Source organism: Propithecus coquereli, unplaced genomic scaffold (genome assembly GCF_000956105.1).
Source record: "Propithecus coquereli isolate 6110/MARCELLA unplaced genomic scaffold, Pcoq_1.0 Scaffold444, whole genome shotgun sequence".
In the NCBI taxonomy this organism is placed as follows: Eukaryota; Metazoa; Chordata; class Mammalia; order Primates; family Indriidae; genus Propithecus; species Propithecus coquereli.
In genome coordinates this window covers 712514-740027 of record NW_012150219.1, presented here as the reverse complement: position 1 = coordinate 740027, position 27514 = coordinate 712514, and the positions used below count along the sequence as shown (strand labels likewise).

Below are 27514 nucleotides of genomic sequence, written 5' to 3'. Positions count from 1 at the left end.
CCTGCCGGGCTGCGGGCGCCGGAGCGGCTCTTCAGCGTTTGCGCCGCTCGCCGCCGCGTCTCTCTCAGCTCCCCCTTCCTTTGAACCCCCGGCCCGGCGGCGCCCGCCTCTTCTGCGGCCACTCCGCCTCTTCCCTGCTTCTCTCCCTTCCTCCTCTCCCTTTTTCCTTCCTCCTTCCCCTCCTCGCCGCCGCCGCCCAAGACCGCCGGCCGGGGGACGAGCTCGGGGCAGCAGCCAGGTGAGGCGGCCGGGCCAGGCCGGGCCTGGCGGAGTCCTCGCGGGCGCCGCGACGGTGGAGAGGTGGGCGGCGGGTGGGGCCTAGGCCTCGGCGGGCCCGCGCGCCCAGCCACCTTCCCCCGGGCCTCTCTCCCGCCCGCGGGGCCTTCCCGGAGGAGGTGGGTCCTTCTGCGCCCCCCGCCTCGGAGCGCCCTGCGGCTTGGACCCCGGGAGCTCTCATTTCCTCCACCTCTTGCTGGGGCCAGAAGCAGGTGCCACGGCTGCTTTTCCTCACGCATCGCGCGCGGGGATGCCGAAGTTATTCCCGGGGCTGGGGGGCGGGTGTCCCCACTTCAGGTCCCCAAGATCCGGAGCATCTAAATCTCCTCAGCCCGGGTCTGTAGCATAGTGGTTAGGAGCAGGTGTCCGACGCGGGTGCAAATCCCGGCTCTGCCCCTTTAGGCAAGTCACTTAAAACTCTTTGTGTCTTGGTTGGAAAAGAGGCTAATATCGTTGTCGCCTGTTAAGGTTGTTAAGGTTCAGTGAAATGGGGCGTGTAAAGCGCTTATCGGAATGCCAGTCCTACAGCGTGTCCCAATAAACCGCCTGCATAATTTATTAGCGTGATATGGAGGTATAATTTAATGGGTAGAGTGGACAGAAGTTGACCTACCTACCCGTTTGGGTTTCCTTAAAGGCAGAAATGTTCAGCGTGCCCATCGCCAGCGCCAAAGCATTGTTTTGGGTTAACATCTGAAAGGGGCGTACGCTTATTTGGGACACTCTGTAGTAGGCAGTTTGTAAAAGATAGATGCTATTTCTTTCCATCTCCTCCGCTTAGCCAGCTGCAGGGTATTCACCAGCTCCTGCAGTATGAGCAACCTGTCCGTTTTTTCTGCCATCATCCAGCTTCTTGTTGTCATTCCGTTTCTGGTAAAGTTGCTGGCAGAAGATTCCCTTGAGTTGAGCAAACCTTTCTGGAGCACTTGCTGTGTGTGTGTGTGTCTGTCTGTCTCTGGAGGAGGGTGTATGAAGATGGAAAAATTTGTCCTTTCTTGCTCTACATCTCTAACTTCTAACTTTTTTTCACTGCGGTTTTGCTTTTATTCCCTCCGTCTCTGTAGGCAGACTTTGCTTTTAAGCCCTTGCCCCACCTCTGGGTTGCAGTGTTGATTGTGTGGAAGTTTTCTTCTGTTCAGGGGAAGAGGTGTGCTTCAGTCTGTTCTGCCAGCGTTCTCTGGCTATGGGGACGATTTTAAGGTCACACTTCCCTTCTGTTTGTAGCTTTAATTGTTTAGAGGGTGATGGAAAGAGAGTTAAACCAGGTTTTTGGTTGATTTTGGCCTTCCAGGAATTACTGCTTACCAAATGTAAATTACATTGCTACTTGTTGAAGTAAAAACCAAAAATACAGTTGGAATGTAGAGGGAGCAGTTTCGATCATCCGGTGACAGGTGGGATTTTATTCAAGCGTACTGAGTTTCTTTTTATTTTGTACTCGGTTGTATAGCTGTATTCTTCGTTAAGGAAATGCAACTCATGGACGTGCAAATTTACAAGAGTAAGGAATGTGTATTTGCTCTACTGAATGATCCTCCTATGCCGTAGGATTGTTTTAGGCAGTGAACTGAAAATATTTTGATTTACACCTGTCTCTCAGTAACACATGATGCAAAGTGGCCTTCTTGTTTTTGACATTTTGCTAGAGTTTTATGGCAGAGTCTTACTGTCATTTCTAATTTAAAATCTCTGTTTAAATGGCTTTTTAAAAACACCTAAACAAGCAGCTATGCAAGCAATACAAAGCATGTCTTCTACTGCCATAACACAAATTGTAGTGCTAGGGAAATGGTATTTTAATATTGTGATAAATAACCTAAAGGTTATTTTTAAACTTTTTATTCTGGAAAATATACAAAAATTGAATAGTATAGAGAATCCCATTTATTGGTCACTCAACCTTGGCAATTATTAACTCATAGCCAAGGTCAGTCTTGTTTAAGGTTTACCTCCTCCCCAAACTGGATTATTTTGAAATAAATCCTAAACTCCTTATCACAAATATTAGCAATTTTTACTTTTACCAAATTGCTGTTAATCTGTCACAAAATTTACGTGGAGTAGAATCATAGTTCTCAATTTGTTGGGCTTCTCATCTCTTTATATGTGATAACTGTTCAGAAAAAAAAAAATCAGCCAAATTAGCTGTTGATTCAGCGCTTTCTCCTCCTCAAAGTCCAATCAAAATGCAAGTAGTCCCAGCTACTGAGGAGGCTGAGGCAGAAGGATGGCTTGGGCCTAGGAGTTCTAGTCCAGCCTGGAGTAATGTAACCAGAGCGACCCCCCAAAATAAAAAAAATTCAGCCTTGCTTCTTTGTGTACAAAAGCAACAGTTCTTGAGCTATTAATGACTATAGTTGAAAAGCAATCGGAACTACAGTTTTCCCTAATCCTGTTTCAGTGGAGACCTACCTGTTAAGCTACTTTTAATAGAGAATAGCTTTATGTCAAAGTTAAACTACAGTTAGTAATTTGTAATGAAAACTTTCAAAGTTTCTTTATAGTAGTGTAAATATAGTGTTATTACTTTGTGTTAAGAATTAAGCAAAGAGAATTTCAGATCTTCTGTTTGTAGCATTGTTTTCTAAAGATCCTCCATCTGCTCTATTTACAAATAATAAATTTAAGTATGAATGAAACCTTAATTTTTGTGAATAATATGAAATCACAGCATAGGTATTTATGTTTTCCTTGTCTAAAGAGAGATCTCTACTAGAATGGAAGTTGACAGGAATATTATAAATGTTTGTCATTGTTACTTAATTTTCAAATTTCTGGTCATGAACAGTTTCTAGCTTTTAGACCTGTAACATTGTTATTTCAATTCTGTAGTTTTGAGCGTGATCAGGTAGAGTGGAAATGTTACATGTTATGTTTTAGTTATTACAACCTGGGAGATGGGGAAGGATATATCTCTTGAACTTAATTTAGGAAAACCCCAATTCAGTATCTAGGGAAGGACACAGAATGTATTTTAAAATGCTTACTGCTTCCCAGTAAGCTTAAAGTTAAACTTTTAAGCATTTGGAATTGTTACCATAAATATAGTTTCTTCAGAATACGTTATATACAGATAACAGATCCTCGAATAACGTCGTTTCTTTGTAACGTTGATGAGAAAAAAGTCACTTCCTTGCCAGGGCCACTGCCTGTGTGGAGTTTGCACATTTTCCCCATGAGTGCGTGGGTTTTCTCTGGGTACTCTGGTTTCCTCCCACATCCCAAAGATGTGCATGTTAGGTTCATTGGCGTGTCTAAATAATCCCTGACTTTGTGAGTGTAGGTTTGCGTGTGAGTGTGCCCTGGGATGGGATGGAGTCCTGTCCAGGGTGGGGTTCCCCCCTTGTGCCCTGAGCTGCCCGCATAGGCTCTGGCCACTCCCGACCCTAAACTGGAATAAGTGGATAACTAATTTTCTTATTTGTTTTTATTCATCTTTCTTAAATGGACATATACTTCAGGGTTTAATATTAGAAGTGTTTTGTTCTTTAATGAGAAGTTGGTAATGTTTTTCTGACCAGAAATAGGGTATAGGAACTTAACTGGATTATACGTCAATTAGCCTATGGTAAAATGGGTTTCACTGTATGTCATTTTACTTAAAGTTGAAGTTTCCAAGAAGCTATTGATGGTGTTAAGTGAGGATTTACTGTATTTTGAGTTTAGAAATGAACATGACTCATGGAACTTTCCCTCTCAATTCTGAAGTCAAACCATTAATATTATTCTGGGTGTTACCATTAAACATTGAGACTATACTGTGCTGCTTCATCCTGAGTGTCTCCTTGCTAAGACAAGGTAGATAACTGAACGTAGGAGACACAAAGTGAGTCTCAATTTGTAGTGCAACTTTGAGCTCTTTTAGTGGATGGAGTAAGAGTGAAATTCACCAGCATAAAGATGAAACTTTCATGAAAAAGTTATCTTTTTGTGAAATGCATAAGTCAATTCCAGAATATATTGCCCAGGCTGGCCTTGAACTCCTGGGCTCAAGTGATCCTCTTTCCTTAGCCTCCCGAGTAGCTGGGACTACAGGCAGAGGCCTGTTGTTTTTATGAGCCTCCAAACTGGATAATTTTATTTGATGTTAACACTTAAGTGACACAGAATTACTCAATTTGGGGAAATGTAAATTCCTCCCCCTCAAATGAGAGCTCTTGGGGTTGTTTTCTTTTCTCTCAGAATGGGATTTTAGAGGCTTCAAAAATGTTTAAGAATTTTATGACAGGCCGGGCGCAGTGGCTCACGCCTGTAATCCTAGCTTTCTGGGAGGCCGAGGCGGGCGGATTGTTTGAGCTCAGGAGTTCGAAACCAGCCTGAGCAAGAGCGAGACCCCGTCTCTACTAAAAATAGAAAGAAATTAATTGGACAACTAAAAATATATGTAGAAAAAATTAGCCGGGTATGGTGGCTGCATGCCTGTAGTCCCAGCTACTCGGGAGGCTGAGGCAGAAGGATTGCTTGAGCCCAGGAGTTTGAGGTTGCTGTGAGCTAGGATGACACCACAGCACTCTAGCCAGGGCAACAGAGTGAGACTCTGTCTGGGGGGAGGGGACGATCCACCCGACTCGGCCTCCCAGAGTGCTAGGATTACAGGCGTGAGCCACCGCACCTGGCCCCTTTATGTTGTATTTCTAATATTCGCAAACATCTTTGCAAAGTAAGGGTCATAGTAGCTGAGGATACTGAGGCCCTTTGAGAGGCCAAATAACTGACGCAAGGTCCTGAGCCACTTAGTAACAGTGCGGGAGCATAGACTGGTTTGCTCCCAAGTCAGTGCTCTTTCCACTGAACCACACTTCTCTAATTATGCTTGGGTGCTTTTTGTTTAGGATAATTGATTCTGTTTGTCACTAGTGGCCCTCCCCCCCTTACCCCCTGCAGCTAGGATAAATTTTGCTCATTAGAACTTTAGCTCAATTTGAAAGAAAGTCTGGTTAAGTAATACTCAGTCTTTTAGATAGGCTTTTGAAATAGTTTGAGTATTTACAGTTTACTTTTGTTCCTTGTGGCAAATTAAGCTAACAAACTTTTAAGCTGATTTGCAGGTTTATGTGTGAGGAGGGGCTTAGAGGTAAATAGGGCAGGGGATGTTTTATTTACCTTTGTGTTGAAGGAGTCTGCCTCCTAAATTATTGTTGCAATCTGTCATGAAGTTTGTTAAAGATGGTTTATTAACTATAGTCAAAATTGTTGCTAAGGAAATTGGTTTCTTTAAATTATAATGTTCTGCTTTATTGGAAATGAGTTAACTAAACTTCTAAATGACTTTATAGGGTAGGTGATGATTACCCTCTTTTTTGCTTCCCAGCCATTTCTAACTAATGTTCCTGGCTAATAGTGTTGGGAGTATTTTTTTATTTTTTTTAATTAAAAAAATTTTTTTTTGAGACAGGGTCTCTCTTTGTCACCCAGGCTGAAGTTCAGTGGCACTATCGTAGCTCACTGCAGCCTCTAACTCTTGGCTCAAGCGATCCTCCTAGTTCAGCTTCTCAAGTAGCTGGGACTACAGGCACATGCCACCACACCCGGCTAATTTTTCTATTTTTAGTAGAGACAGGGTCTCATTCTTGCTCAGGCTGGTCTTGAACTCCTGAGCTCAAGTGATCCTCCTGCCTTGGCCTCCCAGAGTGCTAGGATTACAGGCGCGAGCCACCTTGCCCAGCCATTTTTCATTTTCTTTGAATCAGGGATCTTCTCAATCAGAAGCTGCTTTGGTTTTCCACCCAGGCAGTTGTTGTCTCTATGGCTAGTCTTAAAAGGCTGGATCAATGAAGTTAAATCTGCCTTTGGATTTGTAGTTTTACTGAGACAGTATGTGAAGTTCCATTTTATATTTAACCTCAACTGAGGTGACCTTGTAGTCTGTACTGACATAGTGTGTCTCATTAATCATGAAAAGGTGTTGGAAATGTGTCTTTTTTGGGGATGAAATGAACATAATGCTGCTTAAATTGTTAATATATTGGCTTCCCTCAGAAAATGAGCTTTATGATTTAACTAGATTTTGTCTCATTCTCTCCTATCTTTGCTTTTTTGAAGTCCATGCCTTCTATAGATTAAAATTAAGTGAGGCATGAATTTTCTACCCTTGCAGATTCCACCCTGATACAAATAGGGCCATTGTCTGCTGATGCCATTGTGATTTTATGCAGAATGCTAGGCAGTCCTTTCCTCTGTCACAGAATAATTTATATGTAATGATAAGTCTAATTATGTTTGGAAGCCCATGTCCTTTGTTGCACAGTTTAACTGACCTGCTCATTGAGGCTCCATGATCCTTTACTTAGATGACAGTCAAATATAATTAGGTAAATAAGTTTCCTTTTGGCTTGCAGTCATGTTAAGGGTATGACTACTTCTAGATAGTAATTTCCCTGTTAGTTGAGAATTTATTTAAGCACTAAACATAAAAAAGGGGGCCAGGCAGGGTGGCTTATGCCTATAATCCTAGCACTGTGGGAGGCTGAGGCAGGAGGATCTCTTGAGCAAGAGCCAGACCCTGTCTCTACTAAAAATAGAAAAATTAGCTGGGTGTGGTGGCGTGTGCCTGTAGTCCCAGCTACTTGGGAGGCTGAGCCAGGAGGATTGCTTGAGCCCAGGAGTTTGAGGTTGCAGTGAGCTATGATGACACCACTGCGAGTGAGACGCTGTCTCAAAAAAAAAAAAAAAAAAAGTAAACTAACTCTCTCTCACTTTTTTTTCTGCATGAACCCTGCCCCCCGCCCCCCGCCTTACCTGAATTTCTGTGTTACCTGGGCTAGAATGCAATGTGTCATCATAGTACACCCCAGCCTTGAATGCCTGGGCTCAGGCAATCCTCCTGACTCAGCCTCCCAAGTAGCTGGGACTTGCAGGCCCAGGCCACCATGCCTGGCCAATTTTTGTTTTTGTAGAGGGGTCTGGGTCTTGCTCAGGCTGGTTTCTTGGCCTCAAGCAATCCTCCTTCCTCCGCCTCCCAAAGTGCTAGGCTTACAGGTGTGAGCCACCTCACCTGGCCCCTTTTCTTTCTTTCTTTCCTTTTTTTTTTTTTTACTAGCCCTGCCAAAGCAAGGCCTCAAAAAAGTAGTTGAAGAACTCAGAGCTGATCCTCTTCACAGAAATCTTTAATAAAAGGTGAAAGATTCATGTGACTTGGAGAGAAACCAGAGTATGCATGAGGTCCTTTCTAAAATTTGCTACTTTTTTCTTTCTTAATAATAAAATAGTGTGTTTTGAATTTGTTTTATTAATGTCAGTTTATAGTATCAGTTATGGTATACCCTAATAATGTTTAACAGCTAACTTTGGTATGGCATTTCATAGTTTACAAGCCTTTCGCCTACATTATTGGTTAATCTCCCTAAGAATCATATGATTACTGTTTTATTAATCATATGAAATTGGCGGTGGAAACCCCATTTTATATATTAAAAGGCTGAAACCTACACATGAAACTTTCTCAAGGTTATTCAGCTGAGTGGCAGAGTTGGAACCCAAACTCAGATCGCCAGTCAAGGTTTTTTCCATCATACTTTAACAGCTGTGTGCTAGCTGGCTTGCCTTTATTCTAAATCAAGAGTTCACAGCCAATGGGTCTTTTAGGTTTTTGTGTGTCTTTTTCAGTTATGAGGTGATATGTGTTATAAACGATTTATTACTAATTAAAATGCCACTGTGAACTATTTATTTAAAGAATTTGTATTGGATATACAAACGTGAATTCCATGAGGACAGGGACTGTGTCTCATTTGTGCACACCTCTCTCCCCAGTGTCTAGAATAGTGCCTGCTAATAGTAAGTGTTGAATAATTACTTGTTGTGTGAATAAAGCAATGAATTTAATTCACTCTCATACGTTCTATTAATGCCTTCTTGAGTGGGGAAAAAAAGGGAATTTGGCTTCTCTTTATGTCTGCCGTTGCTTGGTGTAAGTAAGTGATATATAGATATACTGGTAATAATTGTGATGGCTTTGGGTTATCTTTTTTTTTTTTTTTTTTGAGACAGTCTCACTCTGTTGTCAGGGCTAGAGTGCGTGGCTTCAGCCTAGCTCACAGCAACCTCAAACTCCTGGGCTCAAGCAATCCTCCTGCCTCAGCCTCTTGAGTAGCTGGGACTACAGGCATGCGCCACCATGCCCGGCTAATTTTTTCTATATATGTATTTTTAGTTGTCCAGATAATTTCTTTCTATTTTTAGTAGAGACAGGGTCTTGCTCTTGCTCAGGCTGGTCTCGAACTCCTGACCTTGAGCGATCCACCCACCTCGGCCTCCCAGAGTGCTAGGATTACAGGCGTGAGCCACTGCGCCCGGCCTGGGTTATCTTTTGAAATTGGGGAATTTCAAAAAACAGATTTGCTTGTAGAAGTGTGACTGTGTATATGAATCTCAGCTGTCACTTGTGTAAAGGTATTTGAGATCCAAATGGTTGCAGATGTTTGTATTTCTCCTCTCTCTGGCTCTCGCTCTCTTTGCTGTTAAGTTGATTGATGGCAGTTGTTTCTTACCATTGTCATCATGTCTGACTCTAGCAGCTCCTTTTTCCATTTTAATTTTTACTTCTGCTTTGGGCTAGAAAACTAGACACCCAAATTTACAGTAATTTTTTGACATAGATGGGCTTGGATTGAGCAAGGCCATTGGTATTTTACGAAAAAGCTTGGGCTGTGTGAGATGGTCTTAGACATTTGTTTGGGCTACTCAGAGGCCTTTTTTAGTTCCCATTCATGGTGAGGTATTGAAACAACTGGGTATCCAGATTGGAAAGTTGTTAGTATAGTATACTATTTACAAAAACCTGAGCTGTTAAAATACTAGAGAACAAATTAGAGCTTATGATTTATTTCTGAGCAGTGAGAAACTGAAATAAGCAAAAACATTTTATGTTGTAAACATGTAAAAAGCATCTCAAGGTAAGGAATTCTGTTTGTTATTACTGACTACTGCCATTTAAAGGTGGGGGGAGAACTCTAGATAAATCAGACTTGAGAGTTTGAGAATTAAATTCTGGCCGGGCGTGGTTGCTCATGCCTGTAATCCTAGCACTCTGGGAGGCCGAGGCGGGCATATTGTTTGAGCTCAGAAGTTCGAGACCAGCCTGAGCAAGAGCGCGACCCCGTCTCTACTAAAAACATAGAAAGAAATTAGCTGGACAACTAAAAAATACATATAGAAAAAATTAGCTGGGCATAGTGGTGCCACGCCTGTAGTCTCAGCTACTCTGGAGGCTGAGGCAGGAGGATCGCTTGAGCCCATGAGTTTGAGGTTGCTGTATGAGCTAGGCTGACGCACTCTGGCCCAGACAACAGAGTGAGACTCTGTCTCAAAAAAAAAAAAAAACCTCAAATTCTGCCACCTAAAATTCAGTTTTGAAAAATAATTGTGATTTAGACTTACTAGAGATAATGTGCTTTTTCTCATATTTTGCAATTTAGTATAACACTATGTACACAGTACCTTTTGGTAAAATTTTCTATGCAACTGCATTTGCATCATTGAGCATGTAGTAAGGACATTTATGAATAAAATATTTAGCCAGAAGTTATAGGGGGAGAGAAAAAACCTACAAGTTTGAAAATTAGGCTTGCGTGATTGGACAGTATATGATATCCGGTTCCTTTTATCAATAAAAAAATTAATTACGAGGTAGTCAACAGTTCTCTCATCAGGAAATAATTGAGACTGAAAAAGGAAAGTTCTGTTTCTTATATATGTGTCTCTGCAAAGTATTCTTTACCCAGTTCCTAGGCAGTTGTGTCTTTTGTAGACTCTACAATGTGCTGCTTCAAGCCATGACATTGTGCTTTCAGAAACTTTTCTACTTGTAAATTTTAGGTTTCCCTAAAACTTGAGCAATATATGTCTTCAGGAAAAAAGACCTACTTTAGGTCTTATTATTGACCTTATTTTTCTTATTTTCCAGGAGTTTCTTAACCACATAACCTCTCAGAGCTGAACGAAAACAACATTCTTCCTGGAACGCCCTCTTTTTAAGGTACACATAATTTGGCTTTATAATTTTAGGCTCGTTCATAATCAGAGACACTTGAATTCTTCAGTGACTTATGTGGAAAATGATTTTGACTTTTGGCTGTAATATTAGAGAAACAGAAGAAATTGTATGCAGTTTGAATTTCTTTTTTACTCTTGATTTAATTTGAAAGAAAATGCAGGAAAAATTGTTGCCAATAATATAAAACCCTTTAGTTAGCATCACCATGTACTTTAAATGTAAAGACTCGAAAACTACTGAAGTTGTCATTAAACATAACTTGTTCAATAAACATCTTGGTCATAGAAACTTTTATAGTTTGCTTTCTTTCAAAAAGCCTTTGATTTCTCAGATTGTTTACATTAAGTATGGTTTTCAAACTTGTGGAACTAATTCAGCATTGTTTTTGTTGTGAGATAAGGTTATGAATCAAGCTCCATTTACTACTGGCAGCTTTCTGATCATCCAGATAAAGTTTTTTAAAGGTGTTCAGGATTTTACAGTCCTTTGTCAGGCACTGCAGAATACTACATGCGTTAGCACCGCCTTATGTTTTTTTAACACTTTTCCTCTAACAGTGAAAGCATATCACCATACCATATCTCTGAGGTAATATTTAGTAGACAAGTTAACTTACTTTTTTTTGGGAATGAGAAAACTGAAACATAAGGAAATTAGAGAAGTTGTACAAAGCTCAGTACTGCACTTATCACACTGGATTTGTATAATGCTTTTTTTTTCAAAGAGTTGTATTATTATGCCTCAGGATTCCTTTAATGTTTTAACTGTGATTGCTACAACTGAGGCTTGCTTAAATATCTTATTATAAAGTGCTTTGGGGAAACTGAGGCACGGGAGTGGATTGCCAAGAGTTGAACGTGTAATTACTGCTTGAGTTGAGAGTGGAATTGAAAGCCACAACTCAGAAATTTGATCTGATTTAACATTATTGGTTGTTACTTGGCAGCAAGGCTGGTTTCTTAGAAACTGAGTCTTGGCACTGGTCTGTTTTGCATGAAGATGATGGTAAATGCAGTCGTGTTTCTAGGTAAATGGCACACGGTTACAGACTGCAATTTCCCTTTTCTGAAAGAAAAAGCCCATTAACCATTGTGTTGAACCACGCCCCTTCTAAGTTAAGAATATGTCACACAGTCCTACTCTTAAAAGACTCTAGCATAGATCATGAATACATATTCATTATGGTTGGGTTTTTTTTTTTGAGACAGAGTCTTGCTCTGTCACCCTGGGTAGAGTACAGTGGCGTCATAGCTCACTGCAACCTCAAACTTCTGGGCTCATGCAATCCTCTTGCCTCAGCCTCCAGAGTAGCTGGGAATACAGCCAGCCACAATGCTGGCCAATTTTTCTATTTTTAGTAGAGATGGGGTCTCGCTCTTGCTCAGGCTGGTCTCGAACTCCTGAGCTCCAGCGATCTTCCCACCTTGGCCTCCCAGAGTGCCAGGATTACAGGGTGAGCCACTGTGCCCAGCCCCTCGTTTTGGTTGCTTCAAAAACGTTTTTCTATATTTTTATAAGTTTAGATTAAAAAAAACATGTATTTATAAAAGTAGTATGTGTTTGAACTTAACTTATTTTTAAGAATTTCTCCTAGGGAAAGGGAGATAGGAGATTGATAAAGTTTTACACCTAGAAAAGAAAATAAAATTTGTAGTTTGTTAGGCTACAGAGGCAAATTTTTTTTCACTTTAGTGTGGTATGGTGGTTTTTCTAGGATGAACAATTAATAATGAGTTCTCTTTTAGAAAGTGTTTTTTAAATGGACCACCCAATGGTTACTTTTGTGTAGAAAGAAAAATTTCCATTGCCTATGGCATTACGCCAAGTGTGAGACAGGGCTACATTTAGTCACTAGTATTGGATGCAAAGATTTCGAACAGCTTGGGTTGTTTCCAGGCATTTTTTTGGTTAGTTTTATTGTCTTGCAAGTGGATATGCCTCATCAGGGTTAATTTTCCTGTGTCTTTATCTTGAGCATAAAGTACATAGTGTCTTTAGGGAGTATGGTCATATTTCCTTTATTTATTTATTTTTTTTGAGGCAGAGTCTCACTGTGTTGCCCCGGCTAGAGTGCTGTGGCGCGTCATCCTAGCTCACAGCAACCTCAAACTCCTGGGCTCAAGCGATCCTCCTGCGTCAGCCTCCTGAGTAGCTGGGACTACAGGCATATGCCACCATGCCCGGCTAATTTTTTCTATATATTTTTAGTTATCCAGTTAATTTCTTTCTATTTTTAGTAGAGACGGGGTCTCGCTCTTGCTCAGGCTGGTTTCGAACTTCTGAGCTCAAACAATCCGCCCGCCTCGGCCTCCCAGAGAGCTAGGATTACAGGTGTGAGCCACCGCGCCCAGCCTATATTTCCTTTATTTTTTAGAGACAGGGTCTTTCACTGTCACCCAGGCTGTAGTGTAGTGGCACCATCAACACTGCAACCTAGAACTCTTGGGCTTAAGAGATCCTCCTGCTTCTGCCTCAGCCTCCACAGTAGCTAGGACTATAGGCATGCACCACCAGGCCTGGCTATTTTTTTTTTTTCCAGAGACGGGGTCTCGGTGTGTTGCTTAGGCTGGTCTGGAAATCCTGGCCTCAAGTGATCCACCTACCTCGGCCTCCCAAAGTGCTGGGATTGCAGGTGTGACCTACTGTGCCCAGACATATTTTTTTTTAAAGAACCTTTTATTATTGTGTGATTCAGTCTAAATGGGCCTGCTGTTGAACATTATTTGCTTGGCATTGACCTTAAAGCAGTTGCATTGGAATTGATTGTGTTGGGTGATAGTGATGTGCTTCTGTACTTGGGACTGCCCTGCCCACAGGTGTTTGGATGTTTGGAGTCAATGGATTGCTGTTTTAGGGGGCTGTGAGGGGAAAACAATGATGGGATGTGAGTTTACTTACAGAAAACATGCAACCGCATTGCTACTAGAAAGATCTGTCAGGAAAGGATCTTGGAAATAACTCTTGGATATAAGGAATGATGTAGGTGTTTTAGGTAGTTCAAGGCTATTAAAAAGGACTACTTGGGAGGCTAAGGCAGGAGGATTGCTTGAGTACGGGAATTTGAGGTTGCTGTGAGCTCTTATCACAGCACTGTACTCCAGGCTGGGTGACAGAGTGAGAACCTCTCTCAAAAAAACCAAAAGGACTTTGTTATAGGAAAAATAGTTTATTCCTTAACTTTTTAAACTTTTTTTTATTGTTGACCAAATTTCTCTGGGAATAGAGCCTCTCAAAAACTAGAGACGAAATTAATAAATTTACAGTTGATTGCTTAAGTATCTTGTCTTGTTTCTTTGAGGAAGAGTTTAACAAATAGATTGTTTCCAGCATTTGACAATCTACCATTTATGGGTTTACATGCAGTAAATACTTAACACATTTTTGTTGAATATTGAATGAATATATTCTAAAATTGCTATTGGTATTACTATTGCTTTATCATGGCAGGGAACTGGAGTATTTTTTTGTATCTTTATTCTAAAATTGCTGTTGGTATTACTGTTGCTTTATCGTGGCAGGGAACTGGAGTATTTCTTTGTATCTTTGTATCCATGTTACATCAGATTTACTGAAGGACTTGCAAGGGGAGATATTTAGTGAAATGTTTATGGCTATCTTAAAAGGAAGCTTGTCCAGAATTGGGGTGACTTCTTTCTTTTAATTTCTGTTTTTTTCCTTTTTTTTCACCAAACACATATTATTTGGAAATATCACTTATTAATACAAAGGAGAATGATGTGTTGATTACACAAAAGTATAGATAGTACATTATAGGTCATGTGTTAATCCACTTAAAAAATTGGTTATTAAAAGTGTTTTTCTGTAACTGCGTAAGTAGTTATTTGATACTAGAAAGATTTAATAGTCTGTTAGTTGAAAGTGAGTAAGACTAAGCACTATTGTAGAGATTTTTGTAAACCATTTCTAGAAGGATCTGCCTTCTTGTATATTAAAGAAATTACTTAGACTCTGTGCTCAGTATAGTCTAGTTTTGGTAGGTTCGCTGATGAGTAAGGAATATACATGTTGTGCCGTAATTACCACTTGTTAGCACATCATGTATAATTTTTAAAAAATGCTTTTGTGGAGTTCATGTGTCCAGATTCCTCATCCCCACAACCCATAAAAAGTACTTGACACTTGTAAAATCGTAGCTGCCAGTCAAGGTGAGATTATTTTTATTTTTATTTTTTGAGATGGGGTCTTGCTATATCGCCCAGGCTGCTCTTGAACTCCTGGGCTCAAGCTGTCCTTCTGCCTCAGCCTCCCAAATAGCTGAGACTACAGCCATGAGCCACTATGCCCGGTGACTCTATTTTTATGAGAACATTTTTGTGTTACCATGCCAATATCAGGACCTGGGGTGACTTGGAATTAAGGAAACTTTTAAAAGAAATATCTATAACGCCATCATTTTACCTGTTAGTGTTATAATGCCTATATATGCTCCATAAATTTAGGGCTTGAGAATAAGATGAATATGTTTTCTTGAGGTGATGTGTAAAGCCCTCCAAGTAGGGAAAAAAACAGATTAAAGGCCTTATTTGTGTCGGAGGCAGGAAGCAAGGAGCCAGAGAAATGACAGCACAACCAGGCTTCAGAGGCAAAGGGGTTTCCAGTGCCAGCAAGATCTAAAAAGTATTTGTTTCAGACTTTTCAACCTAATTTTGCTGTGTCTAAAATGTTTTTTGTCTCTAAGAAGGCTCTAATGAAGCATTTTGATCTCCTGAATTCGTAGTTTGCCTGGTGGAAAACAAAGACAAGTTTAAAGGAAAGGACTTAAGTTTGCATTTAAGGATTTGATCTTTAGGATAGTACTGTTGAGCAACATATTCAGAATTAATACAGAAGTAGTTTTTCCAAAATTCCATTATTCCCCTGAAGGCTGGTGTGAACTATATAAATACCAGGAGTGAAAAGTTTTATTTGTTCTTCGAATTATGTGGGTAAACAGTGTATTTCCCCCCAGTTCACAACTGCCATGCTCATCCAGGCTTCTGTTTGTGAGAGGAGGATCTGTTTGGGTGCTAAAATATTACCATCAATTTTTTTTAGAGCCTTTTGAGATGGAAAGGGAAGATTTTCTTTTCCTGTTTATGAATATAAGCTACTGGGGTAAAAAAAAAAAAGAATATAAGCTACTTTACTACATTAGTAAGATTTTATTTTGTGGGTTAGTATATGTATACTTGAAACAATGTCCCTGGCCTCTCTACCCATTAGATACCAGTAGGTTTCCCCCACCCCCCAGCCCACTAGTTGTGGCAACCAAAAAAAAAACCTTTCCAAACCTTGGCAGATGTCCCTTGGGGAAACAAAATTGCCCCTTGTTGAGAACCACTGCTTTAGATGCTTTGTTAAGGCTTAAAGAAGAGACATGAAAGTGTTAAATTAGCAAGTGACTAAAAATTTCTGAGCAAATTCATACTGTTTGTTGAATTTTAATATGTCATGTTGGAAATTTAAAGTTTGCGAAGTACACAGTCTTATTTGGAGAGTTTAAACATTTTTTGATTTGTAGTTTTGAACTGCTTTTTTCAGCCAATTGTTAGAAAGACACAACTCCTTCAGGTGAACTTGAGGTTCACATGTTTGGGGGCAGTCTTAATTAAAAGCCTGTTCTTTTCTCAGCTTCTAGAAAACCTATGTATTTATGACTATGACGGGAAATGCTGGCAGTGGGCCTGCTTTAGACAGCATTAACCAAAAAATATCCCTTTGAGCCTCACCCTTTCTAAATTTAGGCGTTCATTCAGAGTCTCAGACTCTGAGAGCTGCCCAGGCAGTTGGGGGTGCTCCTTCTGGGATGGGGCTAGACTCCAGAACAGATGCTGTGCTTTTGGCTTATTTTTTGACCTGTGACCTGTGGTTGGTGTTGTGAAGTTGTAAGTACACTATAAGTGATTTTTTGTTGTTGTAAAAAACGCTCTCAATACCGAGTTTTTTGAAAAAGCAGGGAAGGGAAAAGGAGTGAGTAAACGAGGGGGAGAGAGAGAAATATTTCTATTTTGGCAGCTGAAGGGAAAAAAAAACCCAGTGAAACAAGGTCATAGCTGACTTCTAAACTTGTGGACTTGTTTCTTTACACTTGACAACTTGTCTGCTAAGACCATTATCTAGATCTTCAGTGGACCTCCTTTGTTACTTTGTTCTGATTCCAAAAGTAAATGTGGCACAACTCCACTCTTGGGGCAATTTGTCGAATAAGGTAATGCTGATGCCTGTATTATCCAAAGTCATATTTCAGCTGAGTTTCTTTTGAGTTTTGCAGTCCTTTTTGCTTTCAGCAAGAGAGGATGTGCCGGGACTTTGCAAGTATCTTAATTGCTCTGGTCATTCCTTTCTTTCTAGAGGTCCAGCTTTAAAAATCATTTTGAGACATTTTAAAAAATTAAAGTAACAGTTTCTCTGCAAGAGAACTACTAATTAGTTGGTTTGCTGGTTTCTGCTTTGGTTGGCTATTTCCTGACCTGTCATTTCTGTTCTTTGTTACTACTGGTTATTTTTAAGTACTTTTGACTCACTTAAAACATTTTCAGCTTTTTGAAGGATGGTCATGAAAATGAGCATAACTTTCCTTATTTTTGACTTGTAAAGAGATTTAAATGTATTTAGGAATAATCCGTTTGCTATCCTGCTGACTTAAAAGATGAAGTAAACAGTCTCCTGTGCTCCCCCACCTCCCAGCCACACCAGTAAAATTTCCAGTCTATAATCTATTTCTCCCTCCTTCATCTTCTCCACTCTTTTAATAGTACAAATACTATTGAACGGTCTTTGTTATTCAGATCTCTTCTCAGGATCTGGGGGCCTTGATGTGGGTGTAACAGTTTTCTTGTTTGGGGTCTGTAATTAAATCAGAACATCTCAAACAAACCTCTTAGGAAAACAAATATATCTTTTATTGTCATAGGGAAAAAGAAACAGCAGAAGTAAGAACCTCCTTCCTTCCTTCAGTCAACTTAAAGAAATGCCCCAAAGCTGTCAGTCTTAAAACCTTGGCCTTTAAATGGGAGTAGTGTCATATTCACCTGGTAATGGTGTTAAGAACCTAGTTCGCTTTCAATTTCTCATAATTTTGAGATCAGGAACCATTACCATATCCCATATACCATGAAAACCTTTCTATACCTTTAAATTTGCATTCTTGAATGTAAGCTGTAGGTTATAACTCTTAATATTCAACAATAAATACTGTTATACCCTACTGATTCTCTTTGTAAAATGAACATGCAGAGCATATGGGTATTGTACTAATAAAATCATTTTTAAAACACTGGGGGAAAGTCACAAGGCCAGGAAACTTACTGTATACTAAAGAGAAACATTTCTAATAAATCAGCATAGCTATATGCTGAACTGGGCTATTTTCATAACTGAGTAGGTGACACCAATTTTGACTGAACACTGGCAATTACATATCTCCTCTATAATTTACCTTTTTTATTTTCTTTCCCTTACAACTTTTAGGTAGAACTTTAGACTTCATAGCACTGAATTAACCTGCACTGAAAGCTGTTTACCTGCAGTTATTCACTTTTGTTGAAAGTGACCATGTCTCAAGTTCAAGTGCAAGTTCAGAACCCATCTGCTGCTCTCTCAGGGAGCCAAATACTGAACAAGAACCAGTCTCTTCTCTCACAGCCTTTGATGAGTATTCCTTCTACTACTAGCTCTCTGCCCTCTGAACATGCAGGTAGACCTATTCAAAACTCTGCTTTACCCTCTGCATCTATTACATCCACCAGTGCAGCTGCAGGTAAGCATGTGAATCCAAGTGTCTTCTATTTCAAATGTTTTCTTAGCCTGTTTTCTGATCTGATAAGTAGGCTGCAGATGTAGGGAACTCTCACATTTACCTTCAAGAAGCAGAAGAAAGTACTACCATCCACACTTCCTTATCCTAGATGTGGAACACTGGTTATATACAGGGTTGACGGAGGCCTCAGTTGACAGACCATTTTAAGTTGTGAGAAAGAATTAAAAGCTATTCAAACTGCAAAGCTAGTCTGTTGTAGAGTGGTGGCTGGCAGAAAGAATTGAACCATAAATACCACTTTGGTGGATATTCATTGTTGTATGGGAAAATTCTGCATTTAAAATTATTTCCCAGAACTGACAAAGAACTCTTGTATGTGCATAAGCCCCCTTTTTGTATGTCTGTAAGATTTTATCCCAAGCAAGGGAGCAGCCAGACTTACTAGAAAGCAAAAGAGTGCATTGGCATTTATTAATTTTTATTTTGAACAAGTTTAAGTCTGGGAGTTCCAGAGGTAGCTTAGAAATCATAGTGAGGACCAATTAAAAATTGAATAAAGAGGCAGAGATTTTTAAAAAGGAGATAAGTTTAGAAGCATTCAAATTGGATTATTAGGAAAATGAAAATGAACTAAAGGTACTCATTATTAGAAAAGACTTGAAACACTTGGGGGAACAAAACCTAAAAACAATGTTCTGCTTCCCATCCCTCTTCCCCTACCAACGTGTCAAGACCAGTTAAATAAGTGAGGTGTCAGTGTGGGTGTCTCCATACCAGTGTCAGCTTATAACAAAATCTTTTCAACTCCTTCCTTAGGCCTGACAATTTCTGTTACATTTCCTCCTCTGTCCTCTCATTTCCTTTACTTTGTAAATCTCTTCTTAAGAGTATTTGCCTCTCTCATTCTCATCTGTGTGGCATCTTCCACGCTACTTCCAGAATTCCTTGCACTGGTTCATGATACAGCATTCTAGAGATCCACTTTCCCCCAGATTTGCCATGTGAGACCGTCTTCAAAGGAAAAGGCACAGACTATTTCAGGGATTTATTGCTTTTCTTCTAATATGTTCTGATATCCAAATCCTATTGACTTTGTAAAACTCCTGCCCACCAAGGCCATTTTATTTTACTTATAGGATTGTCAGAAATAGTTAAAGCGTGAAGATGGCAGCCTCTGGAGAAAAGACTAGGGGATGCCCCAGTATTGAGAAATTTGCTCTGTGGAGAATGACATTGTGTAAATTTGGTGAAATAATGAACAGAGTGTAGCTGGCGACTGTACTATTTCAGTAACCAGTGTCTCTCTGCTTAGAAGACCTCCTTGTTATTCCCTTGGTTAGTTTTGATAGCAGCGCTTTATCTAAGTTCAAATGTTGCTTGCCTGTTGTGGTTTAGTTATTCCCCTCACTGCTGTTGTCTCTCTTTTGAAGACACATCCTCTCCTAGGTTATGTGGCTTCAACTGGTTCAGAAAAGACCCCAGTTGTGCCTTCTCTAGACGTGTGCTCTCAGTGTGGTTTGCAGTTTTGCATCACTGCTGCCTAAATCCTTTAGTTGGTTTTTCCTCTATTTTCATATCCCTGGGAGAACAGCAGTCTTATAATACCGCTAGTTGACTTCAGTGGTCTTATTTTTCAGTTCCTTCTAACATGGCAAACCCCAAAGAGAAAACCTCAGTGTGTCTTGTGAATGAGTTAGCCCATTTCAACAAGATTCAGCCTCAGCGTAAGTTTTTGTGTGAGTGAGATGCAGCTCACCATAAGGTAAATATTGTCCATACTGCATGTGAGTTTATAACCCACCAGGAACATTTTCTATCATTTTATACTCTTGAAAATGGTGCTGTGATTCGAAGTACGTATTTGCAAACTACTGAGGTCTGCAAGAGATGCAAAAGTGTAGATTTTTGAAGAGTTGCTTCTTTTTTCATCCTTGCAGAATAGGTCAAAGAAAAGATATGGTTCTCTTTGGAATATTTGGCTTTTAAAATTCCTAACTGTGTGGTTGTTTGGGATTCTGGACAGAAACAGTTCTCCAGCCCCTGTGATTGATTTCCCATGAGTCTTCCAGGGTCTGGGCCTCCTGCTGTCTGTAACCTACCTCTGGCTCCTTTCCTGCTTGTTTGCACATGGACCTTAGACTGGGCAGGAAGAGGAGGTCATGGGAAAATCAGTTTTGTCCTTTGTTAGCAAGGTAGGAAAAAGGTATGAAGATGCAAGGTAGAAATCAGTCTCAAGGTGGGTATTTTGAGTTGTCTCTGATTTCATTTATCCTCAGCATTCCCCTTAGAGAATGAAGGACTGACTATAACTTGAAATTTTGCTAATCGTTATTCAAGAATTTAGTCTTTTTTTTTTTTTTTTTTTGAGACAGTCTCACTCTCTTGCCTGGGCTAGAGTGCCGTGGCATCAGCCTGGCTCACAGCAACCTCAAATTCCTGGGCTCAAGCGATCCTCCTGTTTCAGCCTCCCGGGTATCTGGGACTATAGGCATGCGCCACCGTGCCTGGCTAATTTTTTCTATTTATAGTAGAGACGGGATCTCGCTCTTGCTTAGACTGGTCTCGAACTCCTGAGCTCAAGCAATCCTCCTGCTTCAGCCTCCCAGAGTGCTAGGATTACAGGTGTGAGCCACCATGCCTGGCCAAGAATTTAGTCTGAAACTTGTTTGGTATCTGTAATAATGTACATCTCGGAACTTAATTCTTGCACATCTAGAGTTATCTTTTGCAGCTGAAGGGGATATAGGATGAGTAATAAGGAATTGGGTCTCCTGTTTAGGATCCTAGCCTTGCAGCGGCAGTAACATTATTAAGGATGAGTTATTTATCTCGTCATGCCTCATTTTTCTTCACATGCAAACCTTAAGCCTGAGAGAAATCAAGTTTCTCTTCATTTGACTAAAAGTAACCTTAAGCACAGTCACAGATAGGCACCACAGCAAACCATGGTTAGGTGAGTGGCCTTTGGAGTCAGACAGATCTGAGTTTGAATCTCACCTTCTTACTTGCTTTGTGTAAGTAGTAACTTGCAAGTTACTACTTTTTTTGAACCTCAGCATCCTCACCTGTAAAATGGGGATGGGCTGAATAGGTTCATTGTGAGAATTAAATGAGAGACTGTATGGTAAAGTGTGGAGTGAGGTGGCTGGCACTTAGTAAATGCTTAGGAAGTGGTAGCTATTATTAAGCCATTATGCATTTAAGAAAAACAAATTTCCCACTCACATGAAACTAGTTTAAAAGTGTTAAAGCATAATTACATTTGAAAAGTTTTCTTATACTTAAAAGATAATTAGTCATTTTCTATAACTGTTGTGTTTCCTCTACAGGATTTTTTTTTTGCAGACCTTAACTTTGGGATTCCCTTTATTAACTGTTTTTGTTATATTTTGGCATATGTACTGTCTCACTTGAACTTTTAGTACTTTAGGTAGTCTGGCTGTGTGTTCATCTATAATTGCATTTTCTTCCTCCCACAAGTTGTTCAAAGAGGAGAATTTGTTCCCTCCTGGGTGACTTTTTAAAAATCAGAGGTGTGGCATACTTTTAATTCTATCAAAACCAAGATTCTGACTTTGCTACCAACAGAATGCATCAGAGTGACAAACAGTGTCGGATGGGGAAAGCCCTGGAGAAAGGCAAGACTATTGATGAGAGTAACTCTTTTTTGCTTTTTTGGTATGTTCCCCTTCAGCATCTTTCCATGAAATAATCACCAAAATGACCCAGGGATTGTACCACATTGTGGGCTTCTGCGGTTTGACTTCCCTGCTTGTCTGAGTTTTGAGTTCATGCTGTTGGTACTTAAATGAATAACCTTGTGAACTGCAGAACAGACACCGAGGGAATCCTGAACAAGAAAAATCAGTTATGAAAGCACATCCATCCCCACAGGCACCAAATTTGAATAACCTGAACATACTCAAACCAATGTTTTCCTTGTAAATTATTTGTAGATAAGATAAAGTGATATCCGGTAATAAAGGAAATCAGAAAACTCAAAGCTTTAGTTGATTTGCTAAATTCCAAAGCAGGGAATCTCAAGACTTTGGGGTGCATCAGAATCACTTTGGAAACTTAACTAAAAACACACATGCTCAGGTCCCCTTCATGTAATTTAGTCAAAATCTCTGAGGGTGGGATCTGGGCATCTGTCCTGTACAAGCCTTCTCAGATGGTTCTTCAGATGCACAGCAAAGTTTAATAATAACTGTGCGATGATGGGTCATAGTTTTTTGACCGAATATTAATTTAATAGTGATGGGATTAACACAACCTAATTTTAAGAATGGAGATGTGCACTGGGTTACCTTAAAAAGGAGCAAAGAGGCTGTTTGGATGCCTCCTTTGTGTTGAATTCAGAAACACTTTGAGATCTTTGCTTGCTGTGGATCTCATTTTCATCTGAATGTGGAGGCAATGTCTGAATAGTACAGTCTCAGAAGAGTGGAAGGCAACATTTTAGAACCTGGATGACATTCCTAAACTTGCCCAAACTTGTCCTAAAGAGGTTATGTTTTTAGACCAAGAGTCTATCAACACATAACAGCATCAAAACAAACATTGTCTTAATGTGTCTAAAATCAAGCTTGCAAAATCTCCTTCATGAGAAGTAATTGGAAGAGTTTCTGGTGTTAGTCACTGGATACATACACAGTCTTTTTTTTGTTTATAAAAACAACAAAAAAGTAAAAAGGGGTGACAGGATAAATTACCAAGACAGTGACCAGGCCTCTTAAGCCATCACTCTAAAAAGTGTTCAAGGTCCATTTGACATACTACAGTTGACATCAGGTTCCACGAATTGAGAGCCCACACTTTTCATTTGTAGGTATTTATAGTACAGCTAACACTTGGAAATCAGCACTGGGAAATCAAATGAACTAATATTAAAAAAGTTCGAGACTGCAGTGAGCTATGATCACACCGTTGCACTCTTAGCCTGGACGACGGAGCAAGACCTTATCGCAAAAAAAGAAGGGAAAAAAAAAAAGCTTAACATAAAACTGTTGCCAAAGCTTTGGAAGAAACACAATTTCCTAAGCCCATAGCTCACCCTTTTCGTAGCAAGGGAAGGAATCCAGGTATTATGCCTGGGCCAAGACAGGTTCCTTTCAAAAAGTGTGTCTAGGGGTATACATTTAGAATTTATGTGACTAATTTCTTAACTGTTGATGTCAAAAGCACAGGTTGTACACTACCAGTGACAGGTGTTCATCTTTTAGGAATCCTTAATTTCACTCTGAAGCAGTGGTTCCCAATCTACTGTCCCTCAACTCCTGGCAATCTGGAAAAGTGATCATAAGAAGGGTGGCGTGTCACCAAATGTTTTCTAATATTTCAGAAAGGCTTAATTGAAATACATCTTTTCCCTTGATAAAGTTGTAGAGATTATCAAGAATATAAGTTTTAGGTGGAATCATGTCAAATCAGTGTGGTAATGTTCTTTATAATTCATTGGATAGAAGTGCTGATTTGTCAGTTATATGTCTCCTGATCCTTAAAAAGAATGAGAAAATGTAAATATTTAGGCCAGGCGTGGTGGCTAATGCCTGTAATCCTAGCACTCTGGGAGGCCGAGGTGGGTGGATCGTTCTGAGTTCAGGAGTTTGAGACCAGGCTGAGCAAGAGCGAGACCCCGTCTCTACCAAAAATAGAAAGAAATTAATTGGACAGCTAAAAATATATAGAAAAAATTAGCCGGGCATGGTGGCGCATGCTTGTAGTCCCAGCTACTCGGGAGGCTGAGGCAGGAGGATTGCTTGAGCCCAGGAGTTTGAGGTTGCTGTGAGCTAGGCTGACGCCACGGCACTCGCCCCAGGCAAGAGAGTGAGACTCTGTCTCAAAAAAAAAAAAAAAAAAAAAAAAGTAAATATTTATTACTTAAATATAAAAGTAGGTACTATCTCTTCAAACAGAAGACCAAGCAGGGAGAATACTAATCAAGCAATGTGTCTGGTGAAGGGTTGGGGACCACTGACCTGAAGGCTGTGTCAGGAGTGGCTATTTTAGCAGAGGTCCCCCCCATCATGTGCCTGAAGTCATCCCAGGCCTTGGTATGCAGGAATGAATCTCGGAAGGTCTTGGTCACACCTTTCTTTTTGCTTTTGAATTCTTTGTTGTATACTTCATATTTGGTGTCTACTATAGACAAATTCTGTGAGTCAGAGGTTCTCTTAAAATGATTCAGGCTGGCCGGGTGTGGTGGCTCATGCCTGTAATCCTAGCACTTTGGGAGACCCAGGCGGGAAGATAGCTTCAGGCCAGGAGTTTGAGACTAGCCTGGGTGATAGCAAGACAAAAAATTTAAAAAAATTAGCCAGGTGTGGTGGTGTATACCTGTAGTTCCAGCTACTCAGGAGGCTGAGACAGGAGGATTGCTTGAGCCCAGGAGTTTGAGGTTGCAGTGAGCTATGATCAGTCATGCCTCTGTATTTAATCCTGGGCAACAGAGCCAGACCCTGTTTCAAAAAAGCAAACAAACAAACAAAAAAACTAAAACTTCAGGCCGTATTTAAAATGCAATTATGTGAATTATGTAAAAAATATAATTCTAATGTGAGGAAGAGAGAGACTGGTAACTCATGTGGCCCTCTGATTGTACAAACCCCAAAGATATTCTTATAAATTTGATTCATGCACTAAATTTAGTTGAACCAATTATAGTAACTCTGAAGCAAGTCATTTTTATTTCTTTCTACATACATTCTAACGAGGCATTTTAAAGTGGATTTTTGTGTGCATTTAAGTTGAATTTTGCCATTGCTAGTATTGTTCTGTGTTTGATATCAAAATGTTGTATTTTTTTTTTTTTTTTTTAAAGATAAGGTCTTACTGTGTTGCCCAGGCTGGTTTTGAAACTCCTGGCCTCAAGTGATCCTCCTGCCTCAGCTTCTGAAAATGTTTTTAAATGCGATTGTGCACTGACACTAATCTTCAGAGGCTAATTTTCTTTTGCTTTTTTTTTCCCCCCCTAAATGAAATATCTCAGGAGAGGCTGATTTTGTTGAAAAGGTTTATGAATTAGATGAACCAAAAGAAGAAAAAATTGGAAAATGAATAGTGTGTATTTTCTAAAGTTGTTAATCTGAGATAACCTGTTGTATATGAAAATGGAACTCATTTTCCTAACAAGTATTAATTACCACAGGCCAAATCCCATTATAAATGTCAAGAATGAAAATATGTGAATATTTTGTGAGCCTTATCTGATTTCTCCAAACAGAAATTTGCACACCTCCTCTTCAGTGATTTTTACACCTTTCCTTATGGTACACATCCCACTGTATTGTAGTTCTTTGTGTTTTGTGTTCTTTGAACTCCTCTGGGGCAGGAATTGTGTCCCTCAAGCTTAGCACAACGCTTTGTATCCAGTTAGTACTGAATAAATGCATTATGCAATAAGTGGTGTGTACCATATACTTCTGAGTGTAAGACAGTAACCTAGGAAATAGGTTATATTGGTTAAGTATTCTCAGTAAACAGCTTGGGCCCTCACATGGGATTTTTTAACTGTGAAAAATTTGATGTATATTGGAACTTATTTCTGACAGCTGTACTGAATGGCTTTCACTGGTAATATCTTGGGTTAAATTGTTGCTCTCTCTAATAGTCCTTACAGTAGATTTTGTGCTGTTGACTGTGTATTAATATCAAGGAATCCGCGCCACAGCAGATTCTTGGATTTCCTGATCTGATGCCTAGCAGTGAAGCACTCAGGTCCCTTTTATGTAATGCATCACGAATCCAATTAACAGAAATCTTTTTGATTTTAGAGATCATCTTTCTCATATCAGAAAAAAGTAGTTCTTTGTGTTGATTCTTTCTTGCAGAAAGCATAACCCCTACCGTAGAGCTAAATGCACTGTGCATGAAACTTGGGAAAAAACCAATGTATAAGCCCGTTGACCCCTACTCTCGGATGCAGTCCACCTATAACTACAACATGAGAGGAGGTGCTTATCCCCCGAGGTATGTGTGAGTTTGGGTTTTTTGGTACAATAAAGGTGAAAATATAGGTAGTCTTTTATATAGAATAATATCTGTAGGTTGTAGAGTGAGTAATGATTTGGTCTTAATTGTTATTGTGCCTTTGGAACTGTGTCTTGGTGCTCTTAACTACTGTCGGAATGCGTCTGAGCATATTCCTCACTAGTAGTGTGGCTCGTGCTCCCAGGCAGCCTGAATAAAGATCAGCCTTGTAACTGCTTTGTGTAACTGAATTGTATTTGAACATGACTCCTGCAACACCATGATTCTCAGCATTTGTAGATTTCCTGATTATTGGGTACTTTTTGACTTTTGAACTTGTGTGCTTTATAAATAGTCTTGATACAGTAAAATATTAATTTAAACCTGAAAATGCCATATGTTGAAAACCTCCTACTGGTGATAATAAGACAGTAGTGGATAGATTGATGATTAAAATGGAAGTCTTCATTTCTCTGCCCTCCTTATGGGGCCAGAGCCATTTTAAAAATATAAACTCTGAAATGTAAGGAACTGGGCTCTGCTAGGCTATAGGTTGTTGGGATTTCTAGAAATGAGGGTCCTTTCGAAAAGACTTATGCTTTAAAATTCCCAGCCTCTTATTGGAGACATGCAAGTACAAATCTAAGGTTTCAGAAGGTAGCAAATTCAGTTTCTGTCTCAGCCAAAGCCTGACGTGTTTTAGATTTCGTCAGTATAGGTTAGCATTATAACTTGGACTCATAATTTATAAGCCGCTGTATTTTGTGAACCATAAATTCGAATTGCTAAATACTGTTTGCTTATACTGTGTAGCAATTCTAATCCAGTTTAAACTTTTATGAAATCTCTGGATATATAGATGAATTGTTACTAGCAAGCAAACCCTAATGTAATTAGGACCATGAGGAAGGAGATACCTGGATTGCCAGGAAATGTATGGGTAACTTCCCAGCCTATAATTTTCCTAACCCCTTTTTCTTTTTAGGTACTTTTACCCATTTCCAGTTCCACCTTTACTTTATCAAGTCGAACTTTCTGTGGGAGGACAGCAATTTAATGGGAAAGGAAAGACAAGACAGGCTGCGAAACATGATGCTGCTGCTAAAGCGTTGAGGATCCTGCAGAATGAGCCCCCGCCCGAGAGGCTGGAGGTAAGGAGAGAACAGAGCTGAGGCTCCATGGCATTTCCGGGAGGGTGGGAGGGTGGGAGGAAGGATATCACCTCAAATTATGGTTTCTAGGAAGGTGCATTGACAACTGTCCGCAATAATTATTATTTGATAGCCTACACAGGATTTTGTACTCTGTAGCTATCTTGCTTTTCCCCCCTTTTTCCTTTTTAAATTTTTTAGCAAGAAAGTCAGATGCCTTCTTTTTCACTCTGCGGCATAGTTTTGAATGACATAATACGGTGTGAACGTGTTAGAAAGGTTGCGATTCAGTTGAGCTGTGAAGAACATGTGTGGATGAATTCTTTAGTGCTAAAGATTATGCTTGTCAGAATCTGCTGTGAT

At 39.9% G+C, this 27514-nt stretch overlaps 1 protein-coding gene across 2 annotated transcripts in view; it reads left to right on the top strand.

The window, feature by feature from the left end:
• Nucleotides 1-6: 6 nt before the first annotated feature.
• Nucleotides 7-27514, top strand: part of STAU1 (staufen double-stranded RNA binding protein 1) — a 55148-nt gene continuing 27640 nt past the window's right edge. For both annotated transcript variants that reach the window (XM_012654703.1, XM_012654702.1), the window contains exons 1-4: nucleotides 7-238; nucleotides 10181-10252; nucleotides 25862-26000; nucleotides 26986-27151. In XM_012654703.1, the coding sequence (XP_012510157.1) occupies nucleotides 25900-26000; nucleotides 26986-27151 (267 nt within the window). In that variant the 5' untranslated portion in view covers nucleotides 7-238; nucleotides 10181-10252; nucleotides 25862-25899. The remainder of the gene's footprint in view (nucleotides 239-10180; nucleotides 10253-25861; nucleotides 26001-26985; nucleotides 27152-27514) is intronic.